The sequence below is a fragment of the Neurospora tetraspora genome, assembly GCF_033439725.1.
Source record: "Neurospora tetraspora strain CBS 560.94 chromosome Unknown B0H65scaffold_3, whole genome shotgun sequence".
NCBI classification, from domain to species: domain Eukaryota; kingdom Fungi; phylum Ascomycota; class Sordariomycetes; order Sordariales; family Sordariaceae; genus Neurospora; species Neurospora tetraspora.
In genome coordinates, this window is record NW_026944385.1 from 2,196,686 (window position 1) to 2,209,992 (window position 13,307).

At 42.0% G+C, this 13,307-nt stretch overlaps 2 protein-coding genes across 2 annotated transcripts; both read left to right on the top strand.

Annotated features, from left to right (window-relative positions):
* Nucleotides 1-6,115: 6,115 nt before the first annotated feature.
* On the top strand, nt 6,116-7,173 carry B0H65DRAFT_507873 (uncharacterized protein; the record flags this gene model as incomplete). The annotated part of the gene is made up of 2 exons (XM_062828179.1): nt 6,116-7,036; nt 7,171-7,173. The coding sequence occupies 2 exons, from the start codon at nt 6,116-6,118 to the stop codon at nt 7,171-7,173; spliced, it is 924 nt and encodes a 307-aa protein (XP_062682967.1).
* A 724-nt stretch (nt 7,174-7,897) lies between these two features.
* On the top strand, nt 7,898-9,164 carry B0H65DRAFT_522242 (uncharacterized protein; the record flags this gene model as incomplete). Its single annotated transcript, XM_062828771.1, has 2 exons — nt 7,898-8,708; nt 8,739-9,164. Exons 1-2 carry the CDS (start codon nt 8,196-8,198, stop codon nt 9,162-9,164), a joined length of 939 nt encoding a protein of 312 aa, XP_062682968.1. The 5' UTR covers nt 7,898-8,195.
* Between the last annotated feature and the right edge of the window lie 4,143 nt (nt 9,165-13,307).

Sequence of the window (13,307 nt, forward strand, 5' to 3'; positions counted from 1 at the left end):
GCGTTTAAATTTAGTAGGTTATAGGAATATAGGTTAGCGGTCTAATTAGAGTTTAAATAGGAAGAAGAAAAATTTTTTATAAACTTAATAATATATTAATATATATAACTATAATACATATATAATAGAATTAAAGCGGGGGGTAGGATTTTCTATTTCTATTATTAAAATTATTATATAAATAGGTTAAGAAGCGAAATCTAAAATTTAATAGTTCCTAAGCTATTATTATTATTGGTTTTTTTCCCTTTATTCCTATAACCTCTATTTTTAATATATAATTCGAAGTTGAAGTTATATTATAAGCGTTGTAGGTACGAATTTTAACCTTCGTTCGAGAAAGAAATATTATTAAAATTGTAATTAACGTTACTAGCGTTAAAATTGGAAGTAAGAGCGGAAGTCGTATTAGTTACGAAGCGGAATTGAGTTTAAATTTTTAAGATTACGACGTATATAGAAATTTAGTTAACCTTCTTTAAATTAGAAGCGGATTAAAAGCGGATGAAGAATATATATACTGAATTTTAAAGGGTAAAAAGATTTTTTCATATCTTTATAAGGGATAAGGCTAATTCCGGATTAATATTTGAATATATAGCGGGCGCAAAGTTAGAAATTATGGAATTATATATATTAGTAAATTGGGGTTGTACAATTAGGAGGGGAATTATAGTAGGAATTATTATAAGGATTATAGCGGGAGTAATTATATATATAATGAAGGGGTTATTATAACGAATTTTGTATTTTGTATATATTAATTTCTAATTACGTATAGGGGTAATAATTTGGTTTAAAGCGATATTTTAATTAATTATAGAGTTAATATTTAATATTTTTAATATAACGTAATAAAAATATAAATATTCCTCCTTTAATTCTCTAAAAATTTTAACTTTTATTTTATTTATTCTATTATAGTATATATAAGTATTGCCGGTACGAATAATTAGAAGAAAAAAAAAGGAGTTAGCGGCGATTACGAAACGAGGACGAAATGGAAAATAATAATTTATAAATACGGGTGAAGTAGATTGTAACGGAGGTATTTTTTTTTGAATTGGGTATAGTAGACGGTAACGAATATAGTCTCTTAAAATTCAATTATATATTAGAGAGCGAGTACGTAGTGGAGGTACGGTATAGTTTTCTTTTTATATTTAAAATTAATAATAGTTTTTTTACGCGGAGTGGAAGTAGGCGTATCCGTATCAGGTTTTTTGTTATATTTATTAGGATTATAATTAGTTTTAACTAATTTAATAATAAGTTTAGTAACGTTAATTTCGCTATTACTATAGGGGTTAGGTTGTTCGGTATTAATTATTTTGGGTTTATTAGTAGGGTAAAAGTAAAGTAAAGGTAATAAATAAGTAAAAAAGGAAAGAAAGAAGAAGAAGTTTAGGAGAGGGGAAGCCCCTTTCTTATATTTGTAAGAGGGGGGGAGGGGGATTTATTTAAAATTTTATAATAAAATAGAATAAGACGAAAAATAAAGCATTAACGATATAAAAAGGGGTTTTTATATTACGTCCGTTCCGAGATAGCGGCGGGTAACGTTATAGGAATATATAAATAGTTTTTTTAACGGGATAGTATGCCGGTGAGGGTAGCTGTGACTGAAGGTATGTTTACGATAAGCTCGCGACCGCCCTGGTCGCGCGGCGATAAAGGAGCGGGGGGTTTTTACCTGGGAATTACGGTTTTTCCTCCCGGCTTTGACCGATGAAGGACCGCGTGCCTATAAGGGCGATTAGTTAGATAGATAGTCAGCGTGAATAAGATCATTATTATTATTTATAAATTCTCGACTTAAATTAATTTGCTTATAAAAGGAAAAATCCAAAAACGTCCTTTCTACGTTTAATATAAAAGTAAGAATATTAATCCGAAGGTAGTTTATACTTTAATCCTTAATATAATTATATATATTTCTATACCTAACGAAAGCTATAGAAGAATTATAGAACCGCGGAAAGGTATTAAAACTATGCCCTAATAACCCTTCCGCAAATAAAAAATCCGCGGGAAAGTATTAAAATTACGCCCTAATAACCTTCCTGTAAAAAAAGGTATAAAATAAGAATTTAAATTTATTAGGAAGGTTAAAAATAAATTATAAACCTTTATTTATTATTATTAATTAAAGACGGAAGCTAATTATTGTAAATTTAAATTTATTATTATATAAATCTTATAATTTACCCTACGAAAAAGATTTTTTAAAAATATTTAAGTAGCTCTCCCGTAACGGCCTTATAGAATTTAACCCTCTAACAAGACCCTAAAATAGCTTTATAATATATAACCTTCTAATTAAACCTTTTAAGCGCCCTTATATATAATTATATACGCTATCTTATTCTATATAACTCTTTAATTAAACTGTCTAAACGCTTCTATATACAATTATATAAAATCCTATAGTATTTAACCCTCTAATTAAACCTTTTAAACGCCCCTATATACGGTCGTATATACTACTTATAACGTATAACCTTCTAATTAAACCTTTTAAACGCCCTTATGTATAATCGTATACGCTACCCTATAATATATAACTTTCTAATTGAACTTTTTAAGCGCCCCTATATATAATCGTATATATTACCCTATAGTATATAACCCTCTAATTAAACCTTTTAAGCGCCCCTATATATAATTATATACGGTACCCTATAGTATATAACCCTCTAATTGAACCTTCTAAACGCTTCTATATACGGTTATATATAGTACTTTATAACGTATAACCTTTTAATTAAACCTTTTAAGCGCCCCTATATATAATCGTATATAATACTTTATGGTATATAACCCTCTAATTAAACCCTATAAACGACCATATAAGCAACCCTATATATAATAAGTCCTTCTTACCTACTTTAATTAATCGCTCTTACTTTAGCTAATTATTCCTACTTTAGCTAATTATCTTTACCCTCCCTTTTTATATACCTTACGACCGCTAATTTAAAGAAAATATAGCCCAACGGTCTAAGTTGCAACTTTTGAATTTCCGCAAAATTTATTTATATAGGAAATTTTAAAAATTGATTTACAGCTACCAAATTCAATTCCCCCGTTGCACCTTCATATTAACTTCCCCTAATCAAATTGGCTGCCGCAGCTAATAATAAAGTAATTAACTTAAATACTGGATAGATAAATTACCTTGTCTTAATGAAATTAGCCGCCGCGGCCAATATATAAATGAAATAAAGGTAATCAATTTAAATACCGAATAAATAAACTACCGTTTCCTAATTAAATTGGCCGCCGCGGCCAATAATAAGGTAATCGATTTAAATACTGGGTAAATAAACTACCTTCCCCCAACCAAATTAGCCGCCGCGGCTAATATATAAATAAAATAATAAGGTAATCGATTTAAATACTGGGTAGGTAAATTACTTTCCCCTAACCAAATTGGCCGCTACGGCTGATAATAAAGTAATCAATTTAAATACTGGGTAAATAAGCTACCTTCCCTCAACTAAATTGGCCGCCGCGGCCAATATATAAATAAAGTAATAAAGTAGTCGATTTAAATACCGGGTAGGTAAGCTACCTTCCCCTAATTAAATCAACCACCGCGGCCAATATATAAATAAAATGGAAGTAATCGATTTGAATGCCGGGTAGGTAAGCTACCTTCCTTTAACTAAATTGGCCGCCGTAGCTAATATATAAGTAGGGTAGTAGTAAAGTAATCGATTTAAGTACCGGGTAAGTAAACTACCTTCCTCTAACCAAGTTGGCCGCCGCGGCCAATATATAAATAATATAATAAGGTAATTAATTTAAAAACTAAGTAAATAAATTATCTTCCCCTAACTAAATTAGCCGCCGCAGCCAATATATAAATAAGGTAATAAAGTAATTAATTAAATAAAGAAATTAATAAAGTAGTAAAGTAATATAATAATAAAATAATAAATAAATAAAGTATAAGAGTATTAAATTCGAATGTAAAAGAGAAATTAATAATTTATAAGTTATTTTTATAATTATACGTATTATATTAAGTAGAATAATAGTAAAATAAAGGTATAAAATCGAAAAATTTATTTACCTTATTATAATATATAAAAAAAGAAATATTTATTAATCTTTATGATATAGGGATAGAAGAAATAATGCACTCAATACAATAGTTTGACAGAGTAAAGCCATATTAATATGCATCGTAAAGTAAAAGAAGAATAATTTAAAAAGAAAGGGAAGGCTTCCAGCTAGCCGTCTACACACAAAGGATATACATACAGAGAGCTAGAGCACGGGCTACAAAGTAGCCTGAACAATACAATCTAGATGCCCAGACTAGGCATAGTAGCCTCCATAGCAGCCCAGCTAATCTAGGCTGTCATTACTAGTCTAAGCTATAATATAGGAAAGGTAGGGTAATCCAGGAATTCTCCTATCACTTTATCTATTATTTTAACAACCTTGTAGTTTTTTTCTTTCAAAGTTTCAAATATTCTTTTTTATTTTTAACTTCCTTATTTTAAAACAGTTATTTTAAATTTTAAACCCAATAGAATATATAATTAAACTACCCTATATACTTTTAATAATATTATAATTATAAAGAATCTAAAAGTATTTTCTATAGAATTTTATTATTATTACCGGAAGAGGAAAATAATTATTTATCTTATTTTAACTTGGAAAAAAAAAATTCCCAAGGTAAAACCTTACCTACGCAAAAAAAAAATGGTAATAATAAAAATCAAACGTATGACCTTAATAATACAATACTAACGCATTTATTATTAAACTATAAGACTATTAATAAAAATAGTTATTTCTTTTACTTATTTACTCCCTTCCCTTCTCTTCTTTCCAAAATTTTTAATACCGTCATTTATAACGCATATACGATACAAAGTTTTTTAAAGATACGAACTTAGAATAAATTACGCGTAATAATTACGTATAATATACTATTAGAAAGGGAAAAGAACGGTTTTTTAAATCTTAACTATTTTAGGCAATATATATACAACACGAACCTTACACGCCACAGCGCGCGCCACAGTACGCGCCACGTTGAGCCACGCGCGCGTAGGTCGCGTATGGGTCTCACCCGCGTTTGCGCGGGCGGGCCCAGGTGGGCCCAGGAGGTACGTCCCTTTCGTATAGCCCTAATAATCGATACCGAAGCTGTGGGGCCTGTCAATCCCCCAAACTTTAATGGGTTTGACGCCCATACGACGTCACAATTAGTGGGGGTTCCCCAGGCTTCGAGCACTAACGTCTTTATATGGGGAACACACGCAAAACAGTTAGCGCTGGATGCATCTTATTCTTGGCGCCCAGTCGTCGCCCATCTTCCACTTCTGCAACGACAACAACAACAAGGCTTGAAACCAAGGACATTGACGACTTGGAGCAATCAAATACGTATTTCAGATCTTTAGTGCATCTAAGAGTAATATGGTACGATTCTAATGGTGGCCAACCAACGGTCATTCTGCTATTCGAGAGTGTCCGCACGGTGCTCAAAAATGCACAAAACGCCAAGAACCGTGAATAGCTTCATGCTATGACCTTTGGAAAAGCTGAATCCCTCAAAGTGACGACTCCGTGCAAGGCCCAAGAATGCCTACCATCTCCTGACAGGTTTCTTATCAGAAAGTCTCAGTGAATCGCATGGGAAAGTCGGTACCATGCGGTCAAGGGCGCATGCATCACCAATCGCTTCACCCGTCGAGCTCTTTCATGTACTGACCCTGATTCCCAGACCGCCAGAAATCATGGGATGATTTTTGCCCACGACATGATGATTCAGCTTGCAGTGGTGATTATATGAACACTACCTCTCGGAAATCTGGATATCAAAAGCCTTGTGAATCACGCAAGTCGAAGTCTCTTCACGATGTTATTCTACCTTCTTGGGCACTTCAGTATAATGGCACACACCATCTTATGACTAATCCGGTGGATCACCAGCATATATACTCTCTCACGTATAAAACCACTTTTGTGTGCCACTCGACCACAACGTAGGATCCGAGTCTAGAACAAGTTTACTCGAATTGACCTATCAGCACCTGAACCAGCAACGAATTAAACAGAGCACAAAACTTCTTAACAAGCACTGCACAACATGGGCTCCATATCCTATTTCACGGATTCCCCTCCGAGCCCACCCTCAACCGAACACGTCCTGGCCGCCCTCGACAACGTCCAAACTCGCGGCTACCACTGCCGAGCCCTGCTCCTCCCCTGGCCACACTCCCTCTGCGCAGCCATTCTCGAACCAGCCCTCATCCGCACTCTCCTCCCCGACTTCTCTTTTCTCGCTTCCTTTCAGCTCGGCCCCGCCTCGGCCGCTTCCTCGCCCATTGACCGTCAGCACAACGTCTATGATCTGTCTGATGACCACGATGATGTCGACCCTCGGGATCCCGACCCCTATTCCGATCCTAGACCTCTTCACCTCCATCACCCATCCAACCCCAACCGGAGCTTTGCCTTGCAACAGCTCAGTCAACTGACAGAAGACAACATAATGTTCTTGTACCCTGAAGGCAGGGACGGTCCTACTTACCTCCTCAGGTCCGGCCCCAATGCACGCCTCGTACGTGCTCCAGAAGAGCACTATGCTGACGGTGACGGTGATAACGACGACAACGATGGCGAAGCATACACCGCCGCCCACAGGCTGCGACTCTACCACCGCTTCCCAACCCAGACTCCAGAAGACGCCGTCCGGCAAATGATCACTCACCACGAAGAGGAAAGGCTGGAAATAACCTTTGAGGAACTAATCCGGGGCCAGGACTGGGGATCCCATCCTTATCCCCTCCTCGTCCCTGGCGTTTGTTTCCGAATTCCCGACCCAGCGGATCGTCGTCGGGTAGATGTGATGACCGTCCAGCGCAACAGGCTTCTTCGAAGCAGCGGAAGCGGGTTATCCTCAGAAGCAACGGGAATGGTCTTGGGAATTGCGATACACCAGGTTTTGGCGGATGCGACAGGCGTCGATATTATCATGTCAAGGTTGAGGAGGGAAATTTGGAGAGAGGTTGTGGGGATGAATGACGTGACAGGGACGGGAGATGATGCTTAGCTGCGGTCTAAAGAAACAAGTAGACGGCCTAAAGGCGGCTTAGAATGGAATGAATGAGTAGGGCCGGGAATTTGGGCATCTTCTTAGAGTAGAAGGGAAAGAGCATCAGGAGGCAAAAGCGGACGATGGCCACCTTCCACCACTATAAGGCCAACCTCGATGCGAAAATTTTTGCAATTCTTTTGTCCTTTTCCACTTTGCAATCGAAAAGTCGTTGAGTAATTAGTTCTTTCAACCCGGGACCCAGGGAACCGAAAAGCTAGGAAACCAAGAAATTAGAGAGCCGATACCAAATCTTTCGTTATCCAAGTGGAAGTTACACCCAAATGGCATTGATTACAAGCTCATTGCTTTAGTTAGGTAGTTAGTTAGTTAGTTGCCGGATCTCTCTCACTCTCTCTTTTAGTCGGGCAAGTAAGACAAGGCCAGGCGAGGAATTCAAGTAGGTAGTCAATTGATACCTTTAGCAAGAGACCCAACTAAATGAGCATGGAGGCCTGAAGTCGGCGGCACTGATCGTACTACCACTCGATGAGATTTGTGCAAGTTTTCTCTTCCCGTCGTGCCGTGCCGTGACGTACCGTCTCGTTTCCTTTTGTTTTGTTTCGTTTTGTTTCATCTACTTTTGTCTTGTTTCGTTTCCTTCAGTTCCTTTCACCGGCACGCCGGTAACTTCCATGTGTTCCCGTCGTGTGAAGCACACGCACGTGTCGAGTGTTTCGGGTTAAGGGAATTTGTGGCATGTCATGACGAATGGCACGCGAGTAACACACGGCACGCACTGGCGTAGTTCATCCGATGGATCTGTCAAAACGTGTTTGCATGAACTCCTGTTCGGTGATACAAGGATCGTCCCTTCCTTTAAGTTCCCCGCATGATGAGGGCAGAAAAAACCTAAGGACCGAAAGGAGCAAAAAAAAGGGCGCGCATGGGAATTTGCTGGCCGACCGAGATTTGATTGTTGAATCCTTTGGCTTTGGACACAAGCAGCAACCAGCGATCAGCGTACTTCCACCCTGACCTTGCTGATCCATCAACAACAGCGGCAGTAGCACCAATTTCACTAGCATCGCTTCCCGAGTACGACCTCGCGCAGCCCACCGGCACCACCACCATGGACTCCAACAATGACGACTCCGACGACAGCAACAACAACCCGGCACGGCGCATCCTCATGACTGACATGCTCACCATCCGCACCAGCTGGATCCGCACCGTGCACCGTGCCGCGCAAGCTTACCTCCATCAAATGACCTCCTCCTCCACCGATGAGGGCGTTCCAACTGTGGTGTCTGCCAGCAATATCACCGAGCAAGACATCCTGTACGCCTACATCTGGCACTTACTCACTCGAACGCGAGTACGCGGCATCGGCAGCAGCATCAGCAACCAAGACAGTGACAACTCCGACTTCAGTGACAACGACCCCACGGAAGTAGTGAAACTCTTCACCACCGCCCACGTCTGCGACGTCCTCCTCCCAGCAATCGCCACCGTCCCTTTACACTCCTTCTTCCTCCGCCCCTCCATCACCGACGAAACAGGCATCCCACATCTCCGGCGGTACGCCCTGCTTGCCCTTGCGATCCGCTCAGTCATCGAGGCTGCTGTGCGGGAGCCCTCGGCCGTGAGGGAGCGACTTGGTTTGCTAAAGCAGCACGAAGGGCAGGACGTTGCGCGGCGGATGATGGCGGCAAAGAGGGATTGGATTGGAAGTTGCGAGGGGGGGTTGTGTATTATTTCGCTTGATGAAGCGGGGAGAAGGGGTTTGGAGGTTTTGGAGGGGATGGCGTCTGGACATGAAGCGTATGGGAGAGGGAGGTCAGAGGTTGGTAGTGACTTGTCAACATTGAACTCGTCGGGGGAAAAAGAGGTGGAGATGGGGTTGGGGATACAAATTGTGTATAACTCGTCGACGCCGACGAGGGGAGAGTATCATGCGGTTGTTTTGCCGATGAGTGAAGGGGGGCGGAGGGACGGGAAATGGAGGGTGCAGTTGCATTTACACCCGCTGTACAGGCAGTGGTTAAGGAGGTGGATGGAAGAGAACCCTGGGGAGGCTGAGATCGTGCCGAGAGTCTGAGCGAAGGCGGTTTGGAAAGCTGGAGGGAAAGGAGGTGTTTGAAGGATCCTGGGGTTTGACTGCGTCAGACTGTCGGTGGCTTGAGAAAGTATGAAATGAAAAGAGTATTTCTGATTTAACAGACCAAGGAAACTGGATGGGACATTCTGGGAATCCAAGGCATAAGAAGTGACCATATTGACTTGGCATGTCTATCGTAATCAACGCCAACATCAGTTTGCCAAGGACAGGAACATGCCCTATGGCCCACCCGCGGGAGCTCCGTACCTGAGATGGAATCTCTTGGCAGGAACCGGAGACGGCAGCGGCCGGCACGGCGCCGAAAAGGCGGGCCGCCAAGTAGTAAGGTATCCGGACTTGCTGGGTGTCATGCCGGCATGAGAGCGGAACAGGAACGGCAGCGCAAGACCGGGCCAGACGGTGCCGACACCGTTCTGCCCGCAATATGCGTTTCAGGAGCGGAGAGGGGCGGCACGGCCGTTGATGACCGGAGTGGGTCTTCGCCCCCGGTTGGAGACAGGTGGATGCCCGGAGCAGCCGTACGGATTTGATGGCCTTTTCCCGGTTGCGCGATATACTTATTATCTACTTGGGGGATCAGCGCCAGCAGACATGGTAGATCATGGCGAGCATGTGCCTCATGCCTATTTTGGAAAGAGCTTTTCCAGATTGTTTCTCCCGACGGGGGGTGGGTAAGGTGTGGAGAGCTTATGTGGACAGCCGGACATGATACAAAGTGGGAAAAGTGCCAAAGGAACAGGACTCCATGGTTGCAGTCGATGAAGCATGAAGGGGCAGGAAGGGGGGCAGTCACTGATGTTCTCAGTGCACTCGCATGTTTCAAGGCGTCAGGTTGGACGTGGAGATGCCGATCAGTGATGACGATGATTTCAATGCTGTCCACCGTTGGAGCCGCAGTTGACGACAGAGTCAAAGAGCCGCCGAAGCCGATAGGAGAATGGAAAGGCTCATGTTTCTCGAGCTGTATGAGACTTCACGGAGGCGGACAAGGTCAATGGCAACCAGCGACTTTTTTTGCTGTCCCTGGCCAGTGACGAGTGTACATACCTGGCTATAGCTATGCAGTGTTCCTGATCTAGGACCCAGCCGTGTGGTCCAGTGTCATGAGGTGAGACCCTTTTCGACGTTGAAGGCCAATGTCTGTATCTCCGAGGTTCACCACTCGTTGTTCGAGTGAGACCACCTTCAAGCCAGGCCGGGCCGGATGGCAGGCAATGCGGGATGGTTCCCAGTTGACAGTGGGACCACTCACGAACCCGCGGCTTCTGCCAGAACAGCGGGCGAATGCGGAACAACGTCAACCCCGTACGGGATGTGGTGTAGCAACCGGAGGCGGGTCCGCTAGGGGTAACGCGCCTTGCCAGAACCGGTAATGATCGCCGCTCTTGGCCCGTATTCTTTCCCTTTCGTCGGCTTTATCGACAGATTTTCTTGTGCGAAAGCCCTCACTCCTCAGGCCATCTCCACCGCGACCAGTGACCAACAAACATTCTCACATCCGAGCCGAATGGTTTCCTCAGCGGAATCCGGCGGTCCAACGGATGAGGGACGCGGAATCCCGTCCTTTTCCCTTTTCCTTTCCCAACCGTATGAGCAAGAACTGACAAATTCCAACTATCACCATCTGGACCCTTTTCTTCGGGTCTTCGCTTGGGATGTGACGAATGTGCTGATGGCGCGGCTGACTTTGCACAGGGAAGGCATGTTGTTGCTTCCGGAGAAGGCGGGGGCGGCAAAGGAGAACTTTGACATCAACTTGAACGCCTTGCCCCTGTACCGGTACCTGCGCTAAGGCGTAGAACACTCGCCGAAGACAGGTTCTTCAAACCTAAAAGGTACCTCTCCTAGAGAGGGCAAGAAGCATGGATGGACGAAGGGCCGATGTCGCTCTTTCCGTCATGTCGCCATTGACGTTGGGTGGCCGCTGCTCGTGTGGAAGCAGCGAATCCGTCGTGGAACTCTGCGGTCGATGGCGTTCCTGCCGTGCAAAGAAAAGGAAAAACGAGCGCACGGGGCACCCTGTTCGGCAGGCCAAGTCATCACATTTGTGGGCGAAGGTGGGCCATTGGCTCCAGGCAGGGTTATCGATCAGATAAGATGATCAGATAAAAAATTTGCGCGACTTGGCAATGTGGAACTCGGCCGAGATGCGGGGCCCTTACGTTATGATTGGCCCTGTGCAACAGGGGCGTCCTGGATTGGGAACCTGTGGGAACTTGGATAATTGTTGATGGTGGGGTGGATCGTTCCAATACTCTTTCAAGTCTGTCAAAATTACTGAACGCGATTTGTCTTGATACATGACGGTTTCAAGTGGAAAGAGGGCGTATTCGAAAGAGGGACACGTTGGTTCTCTAACAGCTATGAACACATTCGCAGAAGTGTCAAAAGTCCAAGATTCAACAGAGAGAGCTGAATTGGAAGTCAAGTTTTAACTGGGAGTCCCTATCTCTGCGATGAACTGGAATAGCTTCCGGTTTGGAACACGGAACCCTAAAAATGCAAGACGTAATCGACCCGTATCATCGATGGGAAAACACACCGCTGCTTTACAAAGCTCTATTGTAATTCCCGCATGCAGAACACACCGTACACACAGCATCCCGATTTGTACGGATCAGAGTATGGTACTGCAACCGAGTCTTGTACCATCTGTCAAAGAGCTTATCCAAGGTCACAGACAACGTTCGACATTGTTTCGACATTACCAATTAAATGAGTGTATGGAATTCGGGTCTGTGTATTGCAATCCTGGACAGCCCAGTATCGTTGTAACACGGAGTCCAGACTCCAGACCCAGCCGACAGTCAACAGTGCCCGCACTTCTCCGAAAAGCTTTACTGCAGTTGGGGTGACACGTTTTCGCTTCAACGGCGCCTCTGGGTTCCATCACCACGTTGGGCCCCTTCTTCCTCCTCTGCTTCACCCCATCGCCCTCCCCGCCCGTCACCGGCGTCAAAATAACTGCCCTGCATCCCTTTAACGGTGCAAATTTATCATTTTTAGCGTGACATGGGTTGTGGCCAATCGGTGGCTCCCTATACTAGCGGTCTACATTTTCGAGCATGCATATACCTCGATTTTACCAGCATTTACAGCACCTTTATCACTGTACTAAATGTCATATAATTTCGTATAGAGACCATGCCAAAATTAACCAATATATTTTTGAGCCCAATACAACTAGTTAAAACTATTCCCAAAACCGTTTAATGTTAATAAGCCGCCTAACAACGGTCTCGTTTACAAATTACGATATTATACGTACCGTACCCAAAATATATTAAAATCCGCTTCTAAGTAATATACGAAGGGGAATTATTAATTTTGAAGACAGTTAAATCTCTATATCGACTCGATAAGTACATCGTATAGCTAGCTTGCTTCAAAAATTTCACTTTAGTATATTCGTTTATAATAATTCCCCTAGTATTAAACATTAAGGATTTATCTAAGGAAGCGCGGTAAAAAGTAGCCGATTTACTATAAAATACCCAAATTTTATTAATTAATTAACTTCGAAAATTTATATATACAATCCAATTTTTCTATTTAAAAGGAGGCCTATACGGCTTCTCCCTCCAATTAATTAAAAGGTTGGCCGATATAACTTCTATATAAAAATAATATATTATTAGTATAATATTTAGTAAGGAATCAAATACAGTTAATATACTAAGGTAGAAATTAGTAAACATTACTATAAACAACCCGCGGCAGTAACAATAATTATACGTATTATATATATACAATTAACTACCGATATTAACGCTATTTATATAGCAATTATATACCCAAATAATTAGCAGTATCTAAATTCGCTTACTACCTTTATCGCTAAAAAAATCCTTTATAGCGCCTTTATAAATAGGACGGCAGCGGTGTATATAAATACGAAATTCGTTTTCTATATACTATATAAATAAGAAGTTCACTATTCAGCGATCCTTTATATATATTATTATTAGTCTTATATACGCTAACTAGCTATATAGTCTACCTAGTAGGTATGCGGTGCTATTTCCGTTCTTAGTCAGTGGGAAAAACCGTGCCGCAGCCGGCTGAAAACCCTCCGCTACTCTATCGCGACAGCGCCATATCAGCGCCGTGCCTTCGTTATTT